This window comes from Scyliorhinus canicula, chromosome 6 (assembly GCF_902713615.1).
Source record: "Scyliorhinus canicula chromosome 6, sScyCan1.1, whole genome shotgun sequence".
NCBI lineage: Eukaryota > Metazoa > Chordata > Chondrichthyes > Carcharhiniformes > Scyliorhinidae > Scyliorhinus > Scyliorhinus canicula.
Window position 1 is genome coordinate 6,370,188 of NC_052151.1, and position 16,533 is coordinate 6,386,720.

At 48.8% G+C, this 16,533-nt stretch overlaps 1 protein-coding gene across 3 annotated transcripts in view; it reads right to left on the minus strand.

The window, feature by feature from the left end:
* Nucleotides 1-16,533, minus strand: part of LOC119966971 (serine/threonine-protein phosphatase 2A 56 kDa regulatory subunit delta isoform) — a 233,781-nt gene that overhangs the window by 32,370 nt on the left and 184,878 nt on the right. For all 3 annotated transcript variants that reach the window (XR_005460886.1, XM_038798936.1, XM_038798937.1), the window contains exons 10-14: nucleotides 14,883-14,936; nucleotides 13,435-13,605; nucleotides 12,594-12,721; nucleotides 12,092-12,193; nucleotides 4,215-4,287 (exon numbers count right to left, since the gene is read on the minus strand). Coding sequence is in view for 2 of the 3 variants with exons in the window: in XM_038798936.1 (XP_038654864.1) it covers nucleotides 4,215-4,287; nucleotides 12,092-12,193; nucleotides 12,594-12,721; nucleotides 13,435-13,605; nucleotides 14,883-14,936 (528 nt within the window). In the remaining variant the exon portion in view is untranslated. The remainder of the gene's footprint in view (nucleotides 1-4,214; nucleotides 4,288-12,091; nucleotides 12,194-12,593; nucleotides 12,722-13,434; nucleotides 13,606-14,882; nucleotides 14,937-16,533) is intronic.

Sequence of the window (16,533 nt, forward strand, 5' to 3'; positions counted from 1 at the left end):
CTGCGCTATTTTACGGAGCTGAAAGGGGAGTTGCTGGAATCCCTGAAGGTAACGACAAGCAAGCTGCTGGAGACCCAGACAACTCAGGGTGCAGCGATACATGAGTTGCAGCAGCAGGCCTCTGAGCGCGAGGATGAGGTTTCGGCCCTCGTGGGGAAGGTGGAGGTGCACGAGGCGCTCCACAAAAAGTGGCAAGATCGTTTAGAGGAGATGGAGTTTCGATCAAGGAGGAAGAACCTGCGGATCCTGGGCCATGAGGAGGGGCTGGAGGGGTCTGGCCTTTCGGCCTATGTGGCCGTGATGCTGAACTCGCTGGTGGGAGCAGGATCCTTCCATCTGCCCCTGGAGCTGGAGGGGGCCCACAGAGTACTGGGCAGGCGGCCTAAGGCGAATTAACCCCCGTGGGCGGTGCTGGTGCGGTTCAATCGGTTCAGTGACCGGGAGTGTGCGCTGCGATGGGCCAAGAAGGTGAGGAGCAGCAAGTGGGAGAATTCGGTAGTGCGTGTCTACCAGGACCGGAGTGCGGAGGTGGCTAAGCGGAGGGCCGGGTTCAACCGGACGAAGGCGGTGCTCCACGGCAAGCAGGTGAAGTTCGGCATGCTGCCGCCTGCGGGTCAACTACAAGGACCGACATTACTTTGTGCAGGCTGAAAAGTTGGACTTGAACTAGAGATTGGGGGCTGTGGGAGGTTTTTTTGGTATCACTGTTTATGCTGTTGCTGGTTATTCTATTTGGTTTTTTTTCTCTCGCTTTCGGATGATGTTGGTTATGGTTTTGTGTCTTAAGCGGGGTATTGGGGTTTGTGGTTGATCTGTTTTTGTTTGTACGGGGTTGGTGGATGGGTTGGGACTGCTGTTTGGGAGCTGCGTTAGGGGCTGGGGTGGGGCAGTGTGAAAGCACGGGCTTTCCTCTGGTTTCGAGGGGGGTGGAGCTGGTGGCAAGGGGCATGGATATCAGATCCGTTTTCCCGCGCTGAAGCGGTGCCAAGGAGCTGATGCAGCGGGGGGAGTGGTGACCTCATATCGGGAGGAGTCGGAGTTAGGGCGGGAGATGCCGGGGTCAGCAGAAGTCAGCTGGCTCACGGGAGTACTACGGAGGGAGCGTCATGGCTAGGAGGGGTCCTAGCCTTGGGGTGGGGGGGAATGAGAGATACCAGGTTGCTGCTGGATTGGCCAGGGAGGAGCTGGTGTGGGTCGGGGTGAGGTTCTATCACCGTGGGAAACGGGCCGAATGGGTGCTGGCCAGGGGCGAGCTGTCGATGGGCCATGGCTTGTCGACGGGGGAGGAGGGCGGGGTGCCCCCTGATCCGGCTGATCACGTGGAATGTGAGGGGGTTGAATGGGCTGGTTAAGCGGGCCCGGGTGTTTTCGCATCTGAAGGGGCTGAAGGCGGATGTGGCCATGCTCCAGGAGACCCACCTGAAGGTGGCGGACCAGGTCCGTCTGAGGAAGGGATGGGTGGGGCAGGTTTTCCATTCAGGGCTCGACTCGAAGAACCAGGGGGTGGCGATCCTGGTGGGGAAGAGGGTGGCGTTTGAAGCGTCTGAGGTGGTGGCTGATAGTGGTGGCAGATTTGTGATGGTGAGCGGTAAGCTGCAGAGGGAGAGGGTGGTGTTGGTAAATGTGTACGCCCCTGACCTGGAGGTGGGGGGCCTGATCATGGGGGGGGGGGGGGACTTCAATACGGTGCTGGATCCCCTACTGGATCGTTCTAGTTCAAGGACAGGCAGGAGGCCGGCAGCGGCCAAGATGTTAAGGGGGTTTATGGACCAGATGGGAGGAGTGGATCCCTGGAGGTTTGGAAGGCCGAGGGCTCGGGAGTACTCTTTTTTTCTCCCATGTGCACAGGGTTTATTCCCGTATTGATTTTTTTGTCCTGAGTAGGGGACTGGTCCCGAGGGTGGAGGAGGCCGAATATTCGGCTATAGCGATTTCGGACCATGCTCCGCATTGGGTGGATCTGGAGATGGGGGAGGTGCGGGACCAGCGCCCGCTTTGGCGTCTGGACGTGGGGTTGTTGGCTGATGAGGAGGTGTGTAGGAGGGTCCGGGGATGTATCGAGAGGTACCTCGAGGTCAATGATACTGGGGAGGTCCGGGTGGGGATGGTGTGGGAGGCTCTGAAGGCAGTGATTAGGGGGGAGCTGATCTCCATCCGAGCCCATAGGGAGAGGGGGGAGAGGGAGAGACTGGTGGGGGAGCTGTTGAGTGTAGATAGGAGGTACGCGGAGGCCCCGGAGGAGGGATTGCTGGGGGAGCGGCGTAGCTTGCAGGCCAAGTTTGATTTATTGACCACCAGAAAGGCGGAGACACAGTGGAGGAAGGCGCAGAGAGCGGTCTACGAGTATGGAGAGAAGGCGAGCAGGATTCTGGCGCATCAGCTTCACAAGCGGGACGCGGCTAGGGAGATTGGTGGAGTGAAGGATAGAGATGGGAATGTGGTGCAGCAGGGGGCAGAGGTCAATGGGGTATTTAGGGACTTCTACAGGGAATTGTACCAGTCGGAGCCGCCGGTGGTGGGAGGGGGAATGGAGAGCTTTTTGGACAGGCTGCGATTTTCAAGGGTGCAGGAGGAGCAGGTGGAGGGACTGGGGGCGCCGATCGAGTTGGAGGAGCTGGTCAGAGGGATTGGCCACATGCAGTCGGGGAAGGCGCTGGGACCTGTTGGGCCCCCTGTTGGTTCGGACCTTTAACGAGGCAAGGTTGAGGGGGGACCTGATTGAGGTCTACAAAATTATGAGAGGTATGGACAGGGTGGATAGCAACAAGCTTTTTCCAAGATTGGGGGTGTCAATTACAAGGGGTCACGATTTCAAGGTGAGAGGGGGAAAGTTTAAGGGAGATGTGCGTGGGAAGTTTTTTACGCAGAGGGTGGTGGGTGCCTGGAACGCTTTGCCAGCGGAGGTGGTAGAGGCGGGAACGATAGCATCATTTAAGATGCATCTAGCCAGATATATGAACGGGCGGGGAACAGAGGGAAGTAGATCCTTGGAAAATAGGCAACAGGTTTAGATAAAGGATCTGGATCTCCCAGGCTGGGAGGGCCGAAGGGCCTGTTCCTGTAATTTTCTTTGTTCTGGTTCTTCTTGTTCTATGTACAACTTTAAGCTGAAGAAGACTAAATCTAGCTCATGACGAGGATGCATTAATCCTAAACAGTGCTTGTTCCCAAATCCAACCTCACATCATGCCTCCCAATTCCTCCTCCCATTTTTGCCGCACTGTCATCATTGAAACTTCGTCCTTCCTGGCCAACTTGATGTACACAATATCATCCTCCGAGAGGAGCCTGTCCTGAAAACCAAAGGGCGACAACATTGGGAACGAACCCACCTCTGAAAAAGGCTCTTAATTTGGAGGTATCTGAACTCGTTACCACTGGGCAATTGATAAGCCTCTGTCAGCTCAGGTCCGCAAATTTCCCATCCAGAAACAGGTCCTCGAAGCATTTGATCCCCCAAAGGTCCCACTGCTTAAACCTGGCATCCAATCTCGCTGGGACAAATCTATGGTTACCACAGATCTGGGCCTTTCTGTACATGCCCTCCAGGCCAAAATGTAGCTGCCACTGATTCCACGCCCTCAAAGTGGAAACTACTACTGGATTTGATGAGTAGCTACCTGGTGAGAATGGTAGAGGAGCTAAAGCCAGTGCCCATAAGGAGGTCTGTCTACACGAGGCACCCTCCACCCTATGCCAAACCGACCTTTGATCTAACACCCATTTCAGGACCATGACAATATTGACAGCCCAGTAGTAACTCTGAAAATTAGGACAAGCCAGGCCACCACCCCAGTCTACTCCTCTCCAGATATACTCTTTAATACGGGGAATCTACCTTCTTTGCACATCTTTGGGTTTGTGGGGGTGAGACCCACGCAGTCACGGGCAAATGTACAAACTCCACACCGGCAGTGACCTGGGGCTGTGATCGAACCCGGGTCCTCAGTGCCACAAGGCAACAGTGCTAACCACTGTGCCACAAGAAGGTAGTTCATTGCTGTCTTTGAGGGAAGCTGGATGGGTAATACATACCAGCCTTCAAAACATCATCCATGTTCCAAAAATGATTGGAAAAAAAACTAGGGCCCCCAGGATATCACTGCTCCGCACTGTTGACCAGTTAACAGTCTGAGAAGGGGGACTGAGGAGGGCAGAAGAGAAGAGAGGTGGTGGTGGGAGGAGAGAGGAGGGAATTAATGATATTTTGATACCTGAGGATTATGTTGAGCCAGATTCTCGATCTTTTGCCAGATCTCTTCACGCTCTTTAAGTTTGAATTTCTCCCTGAAATATAAAAACAAACACTGTTGTGGTTTGTAACTCCTCGGAGGACAAAGGTAGAAGATTCTGCAATTCAGAAGGCCAACAAATGTTTCAATAGATTTGAAAGGACAATAGAATTGTAGAATCCCTATAATGCAGACCACCATTCGGCCCATCGAGTCTGCACCGACCCTCTGAAAAAGCTCCCTAACCCAGGCACAATCACCACCTATCCTTGTAATCCCACCGAGGAATAATTTAACATATCCAATCCATCTCACCTGCACATCTTTGGATGTGGGAAGAATCCAGAGCACCCGGAGGAAACCCACGCAGACACAAGGAGAATGTGGCCTGAGGTTGGAATGTAACCTGGGTCCCTGGCGCTGAGGCAGTAGTGCTAATCACTCTGCCACCATGCTGTGGACAAATTGTTATGGTAGAATACTTTAACAGCAGTTTCCAAGCTTTTAATCTCTCTGTGAAATCCTAGGGCATGTGTAAAGTTGAAGTCTGTGCTCTTATTAACCTGTATCATGATGCAGAGATGCCGGTGTTGGACTGGGGTAGGACCATCTTACAACACCAAGTTAAAGTCCAACAGTTTTGTTTCGAATCACTGGCTTTCGGAGCACAACTCCTTCATCAGGTGAATGAAGAGGTGGGTTCCAGAAAACATATATAGACAAAGTCAATGATGCAAGACGATACTTTGAATGCGAGTCTTTGCCGGTAATTAAGTCTTTACAGGTCCAGGTGGAGCGACTGGAGAGAGGGATATTCACAGGTTAAAGAGGTGTGAATTGTCTCAAGCCACGACAGTTGGTAAGATTTTGCAAGCCCAGGCCAGATAGTGGGGGGCGAATGTAAAGCGACATGAATCTTGTGTGCGGAACTTGGCTATAGGTTTCTGCTCGACGATTCTGCATTGTCGTGCGTCCTGAAGGCCGCCTTGGAGACCGCTTACCCAAAGCTCAGAGGCTGAATGCCCTGGAACGTCTTCTTCTGCACTTGTAAATTCTATGTTTCTAGGATATGGAGGAAAGCAGGATTAGGCTTTTGAATTGGATGATCAACTGTGATCATAATGGTGCAGCAGGCTGAAAGGGCCAAATGGCCTCCCGAATTTTCTATGTTATTCTCTGAAGAATTCCCAGCCTCTGACCTGCTCTTGTAGCCACAATTTCCATTGATTCCAGTTTTGCTAGGGTTCCTTGATGCCAGATAAAATGCTGTCTTAATTCAATCATTCAGTCACCTCGCCTCCTGAGTTCATTTGATTTATCCACGTTTGGATCAAGGCTGTAATGAGTCAGAAGCTGAGTGGCCCTGGCTGATCCAAATTCTCAATGCTTAGCAATGTTCGGACATGTTAAGCACCGACCCCCACCAAGATCTTTAGATCGCTCAGTATCATCCTTAGCTAGTTCAATATCTTACATGAGAAACTGCCTCACGTTCTTCCTTTTCCTGTGGAACATCTTATACCTGTCCACTTGAACTTTTAATTGCCCAGTTCTAATGACGGGTCCATATTTGAAACATTAATTTCTCTCCACAGATGGTGTCAGACAAGCTAACTGTTTCCAACATTTAGTCATTTTTAATTTAAATTTCAGTTGCCTGTTTCACCATCTTATACATTGTCCAATTTATTTTGTAGTTCCCAAGCTGATTTCTTACAGTTCCACAGTGCTTCCTAAAAATTAAACAAATTTTCACTGCAAATCTGAATCAAAATCACTGATACCAACTAGAAACAGTAACAGTCGCAGCTGGGGCATCCCACCCCCCCCACACTCAACTTCTTGAATCAGTACGCTTCATCTCCTATCCTTCAGCCAGTTCTGAAACTCCATGGTTTCAAAGCTCAGCCAGAAGCTTTTCATTTAGAGCTTAATTGAGTACTTTCTGTCACACTGCAGGGTCCCTCCAGAGTCCACAGGGAAGTCACATCTTCAGAAGACAAGAAAGTTGGACAGACTGAATTTTGATCAATGTCATAACCTTTCATTTCCTGTGACAAAGAAGTTGCAGGAATTTATTCCCTCGAGAACTAAACTACTCTTTCAGAGTTTCCTTTCTAACGAGATAGACGTTGAATTTTTCCACAGAAACAAAATCATGGTTTTCCAGTGGCCAAATGGGAGAAGGCGCCTCGTTCTGCTGTATCCAGCTGTATGAACACGAGGAAAAATATTCGGAAAACGAGTAGGATTAAATGCTGACACGTCCCCCATACCCGATGGCCTGCATCCAAGGGACTTAAATGAAGTGGTTTTAGAAATAGTGGATGCATTGGTTGTAATCTCTCAAAATCCCCATGATTTTGGAAAGGGTCCAGCGGATTGGAAAGTCACAAATGTAACACCTCAGTTCAAGAAAGCAGCGAGACAGAAAGCAGGAAACTATAGGCCACACCCGTTATTGGGAAAATGTTATTAAGGAGGCTAAAGCGGGAAATTTAGAAAATTATAATACAGGCAGTGTTAATAAGGTATTATGAAAGGGAAATAATGTCTGACAAATTTATTCGAGTTCTTTGAGGATGCAACAAGCAGGAACCAAGAGATATTCTGCATATGCAGTTTGAACAGGCATTTCATAAGGTGCCACATAAAATGTTATTTCACAATAGCACGGCAGCATTGTGGATAGCACAATCGCTTCACAGCTCCAGGGTCCCAGGTTCGATTCCGGCTTGGGTCACTGTCTGTGCGGAGTCTGCACATCCTCCCAGTGTGTGCGTGGGTTTCCTCCGGGCACTCCAGTTTCCTCCCACAGCCCAAAGATGTGCAAGTTAGGTGGATTGGCCATGATAAATTGAGCTTAGTGTCCAAAATTGCCCTTAGTGTTGGGTGGGGTTACTGGGTTATGGGGATAGGGTGGAGTTGTTGACCTTGGGTAGGATGCTCTTTCCAAGAACCGGTGCAGTCCCGATGGGCCGAATGGCCTCCTTCCGCACTGTAAATTCTATGTCTATGTAAAAAAAATAGAAGAGTTGTTCATGGTTTTTGGAGTGAAATACTAGCATGGACAGAGGACTGGTTGACAGAGAGGTGGGATGAGGGGGTCATTTACAGTTTGGAAAACTGTGACAAGTGAAATGCCACAGGGATCAGTGCTGGGGCCTCAGCTATTTACAATCTATGTTAATAAACTGGAGCCAAATTTGCCGATGATACCCGAGTGGGCAATTTGGCAGATGGAATATAATATGGGAATATGTGAGGTTGTTTTTTTTTGACGAATAGAAAGTAGGACACTATTTAAATGGAGACAGACTGCAGAATGCTGCAGTACAGAGGGATCTAGGTGTCCTTGTACAAAACATTAGCATGCAGGTATGCCATGTTTATAGGAAGAGAAATGGAATGCTGGTGTTGTTGCAAGGTGAATGGAGTATAAAAGTTGAAAGTCTTGCTACAGCTGTACAGGGCATAGGTGAGGCCACACCTAGAGGACTGTACAGATTTGGTCTCCTTATTTAAGGAGGGATGTGCTTGTACTGGAAGAAGTTTGATAGTTCAATACGCTGATTCCAGAGATGGTCTTATGAGAAATGCTGATCAAGTTGGGCCAATACTCATTGGACTTACGAATTAGATGCAATCTTATTGAAACTTAAGATTCTGAGGGGACTTGACAAGGCAGATGCTGAGAGGATGTTTCCTCTTGTGGTAGAACCTAGAAGTAAGGGACAGAGTATAAAAATAAGAGGTCAACCGTTTGAGATGGAAATGAGGAATTTCTTCTCTCAAGAGGATTATGTCATGTCTTTGAATTGGATTGGATTTGTTTATTGTCATGTGTACTGAGGTACAGTGAAAAGTATTTTTCTGCGAGTCACTCAACAGATCATTAAGTACATGAAAAGAAAAGGAAACATAAGAAAATACATAATGGGGCAACACAAGGTACACAATGTAACTATATAAGTACTGGCATGGCTGAAGCATACAGGGGTGTAGTGTTAATGAGGTCAGTCCATAAGAGGGTCGTTTAGGAGTCTGGTAACAGCAGGGAATAAGCTGTTTTTGAGTCTGTTCGTGCGTGCTCTCAGAAGTCTGTATCTCCTGCCCAATGGAAGAAGTTGGAAGAGTGAGTAAGCCGGATGGGAGGGGTCTTTGATCATGCTGTCCGCTTTCCCCCGGCAGCGGGAGGTGTAGATGGAGTCAATGGATGGGAGGCAGGTTTGTGTGAAGGACTGGGCTGTGTTCACGACTCTCTGAAGTTTCTTCCGGTGCTGAGCCGAGCAGTTGCCATACCAGGCTGTGATGCAGCCCGATAGGATGCTTTCTATAGTGCATCTGTAAAAGTTGGTAAGAGTTAATGTGGACATGCCGAATTTCCTTAGTTTCCTGAGGAATTATAGGCGCTGTTATGCTTTCATAGTGGCAGCGTCGACGTGGGTGGACCAGGACAGATTTTGGAGATGTGCACCCCTAGGAATTTGAAACTGCTCACCATCTCCACCTCGGCCCCGTTGATGGTGACAGGAGTGTGTACAGTATTTTGCTTCCTGAAGTCAATGACCAGCTCTTTAGTTTTGCTGGCATTGAGTGAGGGATTGTTGTCGCTGCACCACTCCACTAGGTTCTCTATCTCCCTCCTGTATTCGGACTCGTCATTATTCATGATCCGGCCCACTATGGTCTTTTCATCAGCAAACTTGTAGATGGAGTTGGAACCAAATTTTGCCACGCAGTCGTGTATGTACAGGGAGTAGAGTAGGGGCTAAGTATGCAGTCTTGCGGGGCCCTGGTATTGAGGACTATAGTGGAGGAGATGTTGTTGTTTATTCTTACTGATTGCTGTCTGTGGGTTAGAAACTCGATGATCCAGTTGCAGTGCAGTTGCGTTTGGAACTCTCTTCCACAGTAAGCATTGGAGACTGAGCCAATGAATATATTTTAGGCTGAGTTAGTTAGATTTTTGATCGATAAGGGACTCAAGAGTTATAAGAAACAGGCAGGAAAATGGGTATGGTCACAATAAGATCAGACGGGCTTTGGAGAGAGTACAAAGGGGACTTTCAAGGATGTTGCCCGAAGTGAAAAATTTGAATTCTGAGCAATGATTGTATAGGTTGGAACTGTTTTCTTTGGGAGAGGAAGCTGAGGCGAGACCAAAATAAAGTGTATGAAATCTGTGGGGTAGGAAATTCTTTGGTTGAGGCTCCTTAGCAGAAGATGGCGCCAGAGCGAGGCGACTCTCTGCAAGCTCTCCCCAACAGATCCACTTTTAACTTAACTTGTACTCGTTCTAACCTTTTAAAAATTAATTCTAAAGCTAACATTATTACTAACCTCTCTCTTTTATCTTCTCTTGCAGGCCTGAAGATCCTCAGAGGCCCTTGGAGACCTTTTGACCCGACCCGACCTGACCTCCGTGACCTGGAAGAAGATCGGGCCCAAACCGGAAGTGAGGCCCCAACCTCGATTTGGAGCCGACCCGGGCCTCGGAGCTCCAAACCAGGCCTAACTACCGACGCCAGCCCCCCGGATCACCTGGCCTAGTCCGCGGAGCTCCCGACCCGACCCCCGACGGCAAGACCCGGCCTAACGCGACCCTGAGAGACCCGCCCAGCGACCCGACCCGGAGAGGCCCGCCCAGCAACCCGACCTACCTGGTGATGGAAGAAAGAAAAACCCACATGGAGGCCCCACCGCCGACTTCAAGATCCGACCCCAGGAGCGCCCAGGGAGGGAACAGACCATGGGACCTATTCCAACCTGCCCCAGGAACCCGCCCACGACCCCAGAAACAACGGAGACCGTGCGCGAGGACCCGAACACGCTGCAAGGTATTCCCGCGCCCGCAGAACGATGGGACCCACCCGGATCGCAAACTCGCCCCCCCAGCAACCCCTCTACCTCAACCAGCGCCCGGGACCCTGCCAGACACGACCCCGGAAACGTAAACAGCGCCCTGGACCACGCTAGCACCCTGGACCCCGCCAGACGCAACCACCTACCTTCCACAAGGGCTGACGTCTCCCATCGGATCCCTGGATCATCCAGCAGCAGCCGCCGACCGAGGAAGCGAGGGAAACGCAGCGGTCTGCAGGTTAGACTGAAGCAACGCGGTTTCAAGACCCCTCTCCCCAGCATACTCCTGGCAAATGTCGAAGCGATTGAAAACAAGCTGGATGAACTTAACGCCAGACTTACCTCTCAGAGGGAAGTAAGAGACTGCTGTGTGCTCTGTTTCACAGAGACATGGCTCACCCCCCGCCTCACCGGACTGTGCCATACAACCTGAAGGCTTCTCTATTCACCGGGCAGACCGCACGGCATTTTCAGGCAAAGCGAAGGGTGGAGGGGTTTGCCTCCTCATCAACTCCTCCTGGTGCTTGGATGTGGTGACCCTGGCGACCTACTGCTCCCCAGACTTGGAATACTTGACCGTAAAGTACCGCCCATACTATCTTCCACGCGAGTTCACTTCAGCCATTATCACAGCGGTCTACATCCCACCCCAGGCAGAAGAGAGGAAGGCGCTGGATGAACTGTACACAGTCATAAACAACTATGAAACAGAACACCCGGAGGCCTTGTTCATTGTGGCCGGAGACTTCAACAAATCCAACCTCAAGAGTGTACTGCCAAAATTCCACCAGCACATCTCCTGTCCCACCAGGGGCGACAACACTCTTGACCACTGCTATTCAAAAATCAAGGGCGCCTACCGTTCCATCCCCCGACCGCACTTTGGGAAATCAGACCATAAGACGGTGCTCCTTCTCCCGGCTTACAAGCAGAAACTCAAGCAGGAGAATCCAGCTAAGAAGGTTGTGCAGTGCTGGTCCGAGGAGACGGAAGAGCTCTTACGTGACTGCTTAGAGACAGTGGACTGGTCCAGATTTAAGAACTCAGCGACTAAATTAAATGAGTATGCCACCACCGTCACAGAATTCATCAGCAAATGTGTGGACGACTGCGTGCCAAAGAAAGCAGTACGCATGTTCCCCAACCGGAAACCATGGCTCAACCGCGAGATTGACTCCCTATTGAAGGACAGATCTGAGGCGTCCAAGGCAGACGACCCTGTCCTATACAAGAAATCCAGGTACGACCTCCGCAAAGCCATCCAAGATGCCAAGAGAGAATATCAAACTGAGCTAGAGTCACAGACAGACTCTCGGCAGTTGTGGCAAGGACTAAACAACATAACGGGCTACAAAGCGAAGCCGAGCAGTATCTCTGGCAGCAGCGCACCCCTCCTCGATGAACTTAATGCTTCTATGCTCGGTTTGAGCAGGGAACCAACAATCCGCTGTCGAGTGCCCCAGCAGCCCATAATTCACCCATTCCCACCATCACAGTTTCCGAAGTCAGATCGGCCTTCCTGAAAGTGAACCCACAGAAGGCGACGGGTCCGGACGGGATCCCTGGTCGTGCACTCAGAGCCTGCGCATACCAGCTGGCAGAGGTATTCACAGACATCTTTAACCTATCCCTACTCCACTCCGAGGTCCCCACCTGCTTCAAGAAGACCACCATCATACCGGTACCAAAGAAGAACCAGACAACATGCCTCAATGACTACCGCCCGGTGGCCCTGACGTCAGTTGTAATGAAGTATTTCGAGAGGTTGATCATGAAGCGCATCAGCTCCATACTCCCGGAATGCCTTGACCCACTTCAATTCGCATGTCGACCAGCAAGGATACAGAATCTTTACAGTGTAGGAGGCGGCCATTCGGCCCGTCGGTGCCTAAAGGCACAGCTCCCTCTTTCCCCAGTACTGGCACCAATGCCAGTGTAAATTCCCTCCTGTCTCCTACACAATATACCCTTTAAATCCAATAAAACTTTCTTACTTCTGTTTCTCTGCTTTGTACTGCTGAGTGCAATCATCAAACAACTTCTGATTCATCTCCATAAATAGCTTCAATGCATTGTAAATCAATCCATGGATTGTCCTGAATAGAGACAAGACATTTTAACATTAGGAGAGCTTGCTGTAGATTTAATACAATTCAGCTCGCTTCAATGTACATTAATCTACATTTTACAAAGATTTTAACCAAAACCATGTACTAAGAAGATACTCACTTCAGTTTACCAGAGGAATTGACAACCAGCTATTACACTCAACGACTAAACCTCCAAAAGTTCCCAACGCCCAAACTGCCTAACATGGGTTCAGAAGTGAACACTGAAGGATTCGCTGAAATTATTACATCTCCCAGCCTCACTTTCTCGGCTCTTTAGGCTGTGGACCCACCGTGGCTAAGTAAGGTGCCCCAAATGACTTCCCACATTATCCCACACGTCAAGCCACACAATCGGCTGCAAAACAGTAAATGAAGGCAGACTTACTTGTTCCAGTGACTTTTAGAGTTTTTATAGAGTGCAGGGAACATTATCGGGAGAATCCTGGCAGCATTATCACTGATCAAACTCATGATATACTCATTGTTCCAATAATACAAAGCGCGCTCTGCCACCTGAAACAGGACATCAGTATAATTAAAAAAACCTGCTTCACAACATTTATCACGGAGGGCTTCCCTCAACAACTGGAGAGTTACTGCAACTTCTAATAATAATCTTTAATTATAACCTTTATTGTCAGACTTAGGCTTACATTAATAATACAATGAAGTTACTGTGAAAATCGCTTCGTCGCCACACTACGGTGCCTGTTCGGGTCACAGAGGGAGAATTCAGAATGTCCAATTCACCTAACAAGCCATCTTTCGGGACTTGTGGGAGGAAACCAGAGCACCCAGAGAATACCCATGCAGACACAGGAAGAATGTGAAGAATCTGCACAGACAATGGCCCAAACTGTGAATAGAACCTGGGACCCTGGCGCGGTTAAACAAAAGAAACAGTGCTAACCACTGTGCTACCGTGTAAGCCTTTCAGTTAAACAAAGGTCAGGCAATAGGGAAGGATAAAGACAGATGCAGGATGTGCATGAATTGGACTAACAATCACCACACACGACTGTAGATGCTGCCAGGCTCTGCTGCACAGGGTAGAAGTGGAGAGTTTTAATTGCACCAATGGAAAGGACACCGTAATTTGGCAGAAGTGGAAGAGGGAAGGGGCACACAAGAAATTCAAAAGCATCAAGGAAAACAAAAGTGGCCATTTTACCCTCATCAGTAAGGAAATTCCGGAATAAGAGAGTTTCTGGGAATGCTGGGGTTACCTGAAAGTGTGGACTGGAAACACATTTAGCGAGTTGTCGGAAAAGTGGCTCCATTACTTTCACAAACTCGGAGGGTTCGATGACATCGAGAATTTCTTCCAGTTCATTCAGAAACATCACTTCCTTTGGACTATGTGTTTTCGGCCAGAACTTGAGCAAACCTACGATCACCTGGGATGGAAACAAGGCAGCTATGAAACATCTTTTCACATTAGAAGTAATAGACTGGAAACCTGGGATAGGCGTGTGGACAGCAGGTGGTTCAGTAACAGGATTATACACTGGGTGAGACAGCGGTACTGTGATTTCAACATTCCTCCCCACATACATTGCTGGCAGTTTTTTATTCTTCTAATGTCATGCATTTGAGCGAGTTTTTCTTCTGAATATATGTGAATTGGAGAAAATTTTATTTTTAAAAATGATTCATCTGACTGTGAAGTTAGTCTAATAAATAATAATCTTTATTATCACAAAGAGGCTTACATTAACACTGCAATGAAGTTACTGTGAAAATCCGCTAGTCGCCACATTCCGGCGCCTGTTCGGGTCACAGAGGGAGAATTCAGAATGTCCAATTCACCTAACATCACATCTTTCTGGACTTGTGGAAGGAAACCGGAGCACCTGTAGGAAACCCACGCAGACACAGAGAGCGTGCAGACTCCGCACAGACAGGGACATAAGGCGGGTGTCAAACCTGGGCCCCTGGCGCTGTGAAGTAACAGTGCTCACCACTGTGCTGCCCTTGTGGTGATAAGACGGAAAGAAGCAGGACACGCCCATTTAATCAGGCTTAGAATAGTACCTGCTGGTTTAGGAAAAATAATTCAATCGGGTGAGTATCAGAAGTGAGGTCAATATATATTCTACCCAATTTACAAGACCAGAAGGAAGTCATGTCATAATCAGAGCTGCATAAACAGAAAGCCACAATCAGTAACCATCAGTCAGAACGATATCACAGGCATCCATTAGTGACCACGAGAGTTAGATCTGTATCAACACAACGCAGTTTGATGATCAAAAATCAGTCTCCACACAAAGCACTGAAGCCCCCCAAAAAGATTCCAGAAGCATCTTTAACTATAGCTATTGAATTGCAGCTGTGAAATTATAGGGTTGTGAAGAAGCATCTTTCCAGACCCATATTAAGTCTAAGCTTCTGCATTAATAACTAAGCGGAGATATAGAGGAGGCACTCATGAAATCAATATTGTGGGGCGGGGCAGACTGAGAAAATGGTAAATGATTTTCTTTCAACTGCCAGCAGAGCCCAAGGTGGTTCTACGGGAAGCAAAATGGAGAAACTGGGCAATTTAGATCTGAATGTGCAAGACAAGGTCACCCAGTATAGGGACAGGGGTGAAAAATATTTAACAAAGAAAACATGCAAGTATCAGAACAGTTATGTCAGACCAACAAGACGTCAATTGCTTTCTACTCACCGGCTCTGTAAGGCTGCTGTCTTTCTCAAGGAACTGCACCACACAGTAGGCCAGCTGCAGAGACAGAAAGGAGACCATGGTCCTTAAGTATACACATTACCCATCTCCCAACGAAGCCTACAGTAGATAACTTGAAGATCGAGCAGTGCAGATATTAGGTCACTGGTCTTTCACTTCTGAGAATTGGTTTCAAATCCAGTTCAGACTGTTGGGATGAAATCCCAGATCGCATTGTAATGTAGCAAAACATCCCAAATCACATTACAGGAGTGCATCAAACAAAATTCAAAATTAAAACAGGAACAAACGATGACCGTTTCACCCCTTGAGCCTGTTTTGCGGCATTTGATTTGATTTATTGTCACATGTACCAAAGTACAGTGAAAAGTATTTTTCTGCGGCCAAGGGAACGTACACAGTATGTACATAGTAGACAAAAGAACAATCAACAGAGAACATTGACAAATGGTACAGCGACAAACAGTGCAAAACAAGGGGCCAAACGAAGCAAACACATGAGCAACAGCAGCATAGGGCGTCATGAATAGTGTTCTTACAGGGAACAGATCAGTCCGGGGGGGAGTCGTTGAGGAGTCTTGTAGCTGTGGGGAAGCTGTTCCTATGTCTGGATGTGCGAGTCTTCAGACTTCTGTATCTTCTGCCTGATGGAAGGGTCTGGAAGACGGCAAAGCCTGGGTGGAAGTGGTCTCTGATAATGCTGTCTGCCTTCCTGAGGCAGCGGGAGGTGTAGACAGAATCAATGTGAGGGTGGCAATCTTGTGTGATGCGTTGGGCTGAGTTCACCACACTCTGCAGTTTCTTGCGATCTTGGACCGAGCAGTTGCCATACCAGGCTATGATGCAGCTGGATAGGATGCTCTCTATCGCACATCTGTAGAAGTTTGAGAGAGTCTATGCAGACATGCCAAATTTCTTTAGCTTCTGTAGGAAGTAGAGACGTTGTTGGGCTTTGACTGTTGCATCAACGTGAGTGGACCAGAACAGACTGTTGGTGATGGTGACCCCCCCAGGAACTGAAAGCTATCGACCATCTTCACTTCGGAGCCATTGATGCAGACGGGAGTGTGTGTCGTGCTGCGCTTCCTGAAGTCGATGATCAGTTCCTTGGTCTTTCCATTTAGAGAGAGGTTGTTTTCGGTACACCATGCAACCAAGTGATTTATCTCCCTCCTGGGTTCATCGTTGTTTGAGATAAGGCCCACCACAGTCGTATCATCCTCAAACCTATAGATTGAGTTGGAGTTAAATCTTGCCACACAGTGATGTGTGTATAGGGAGTACAGTAGAGGACTGAGCCCACATCCTTGCAGGGCTCCGGTGTTGAGGACTATTGTGGAGGAGGTGCTGTTGCCTACCCTGACAGATTGTGGTCTGTTGGTGAGGAAGTCGAGGATCCAGCTGCACAGGGAAAGGTCAAGTCCAAGATTGCGGAGTTTGGTTATTAGTCTTGTCGGGATAATGGTGTTGAAGGCGGAGCTGTAGACGATGAACAGCAGTCTTATATAGGCATCCTAGTTGACGTGCTGTTCGAGTGTTGATTGTAGAGCCAGTGAGAAAGCATCTGCTGTGGACCGGTTGCGGTGATAGGCAAACTGCAGTGGGTCGGAACCGTTTGGGAGGCTGGCAGTGA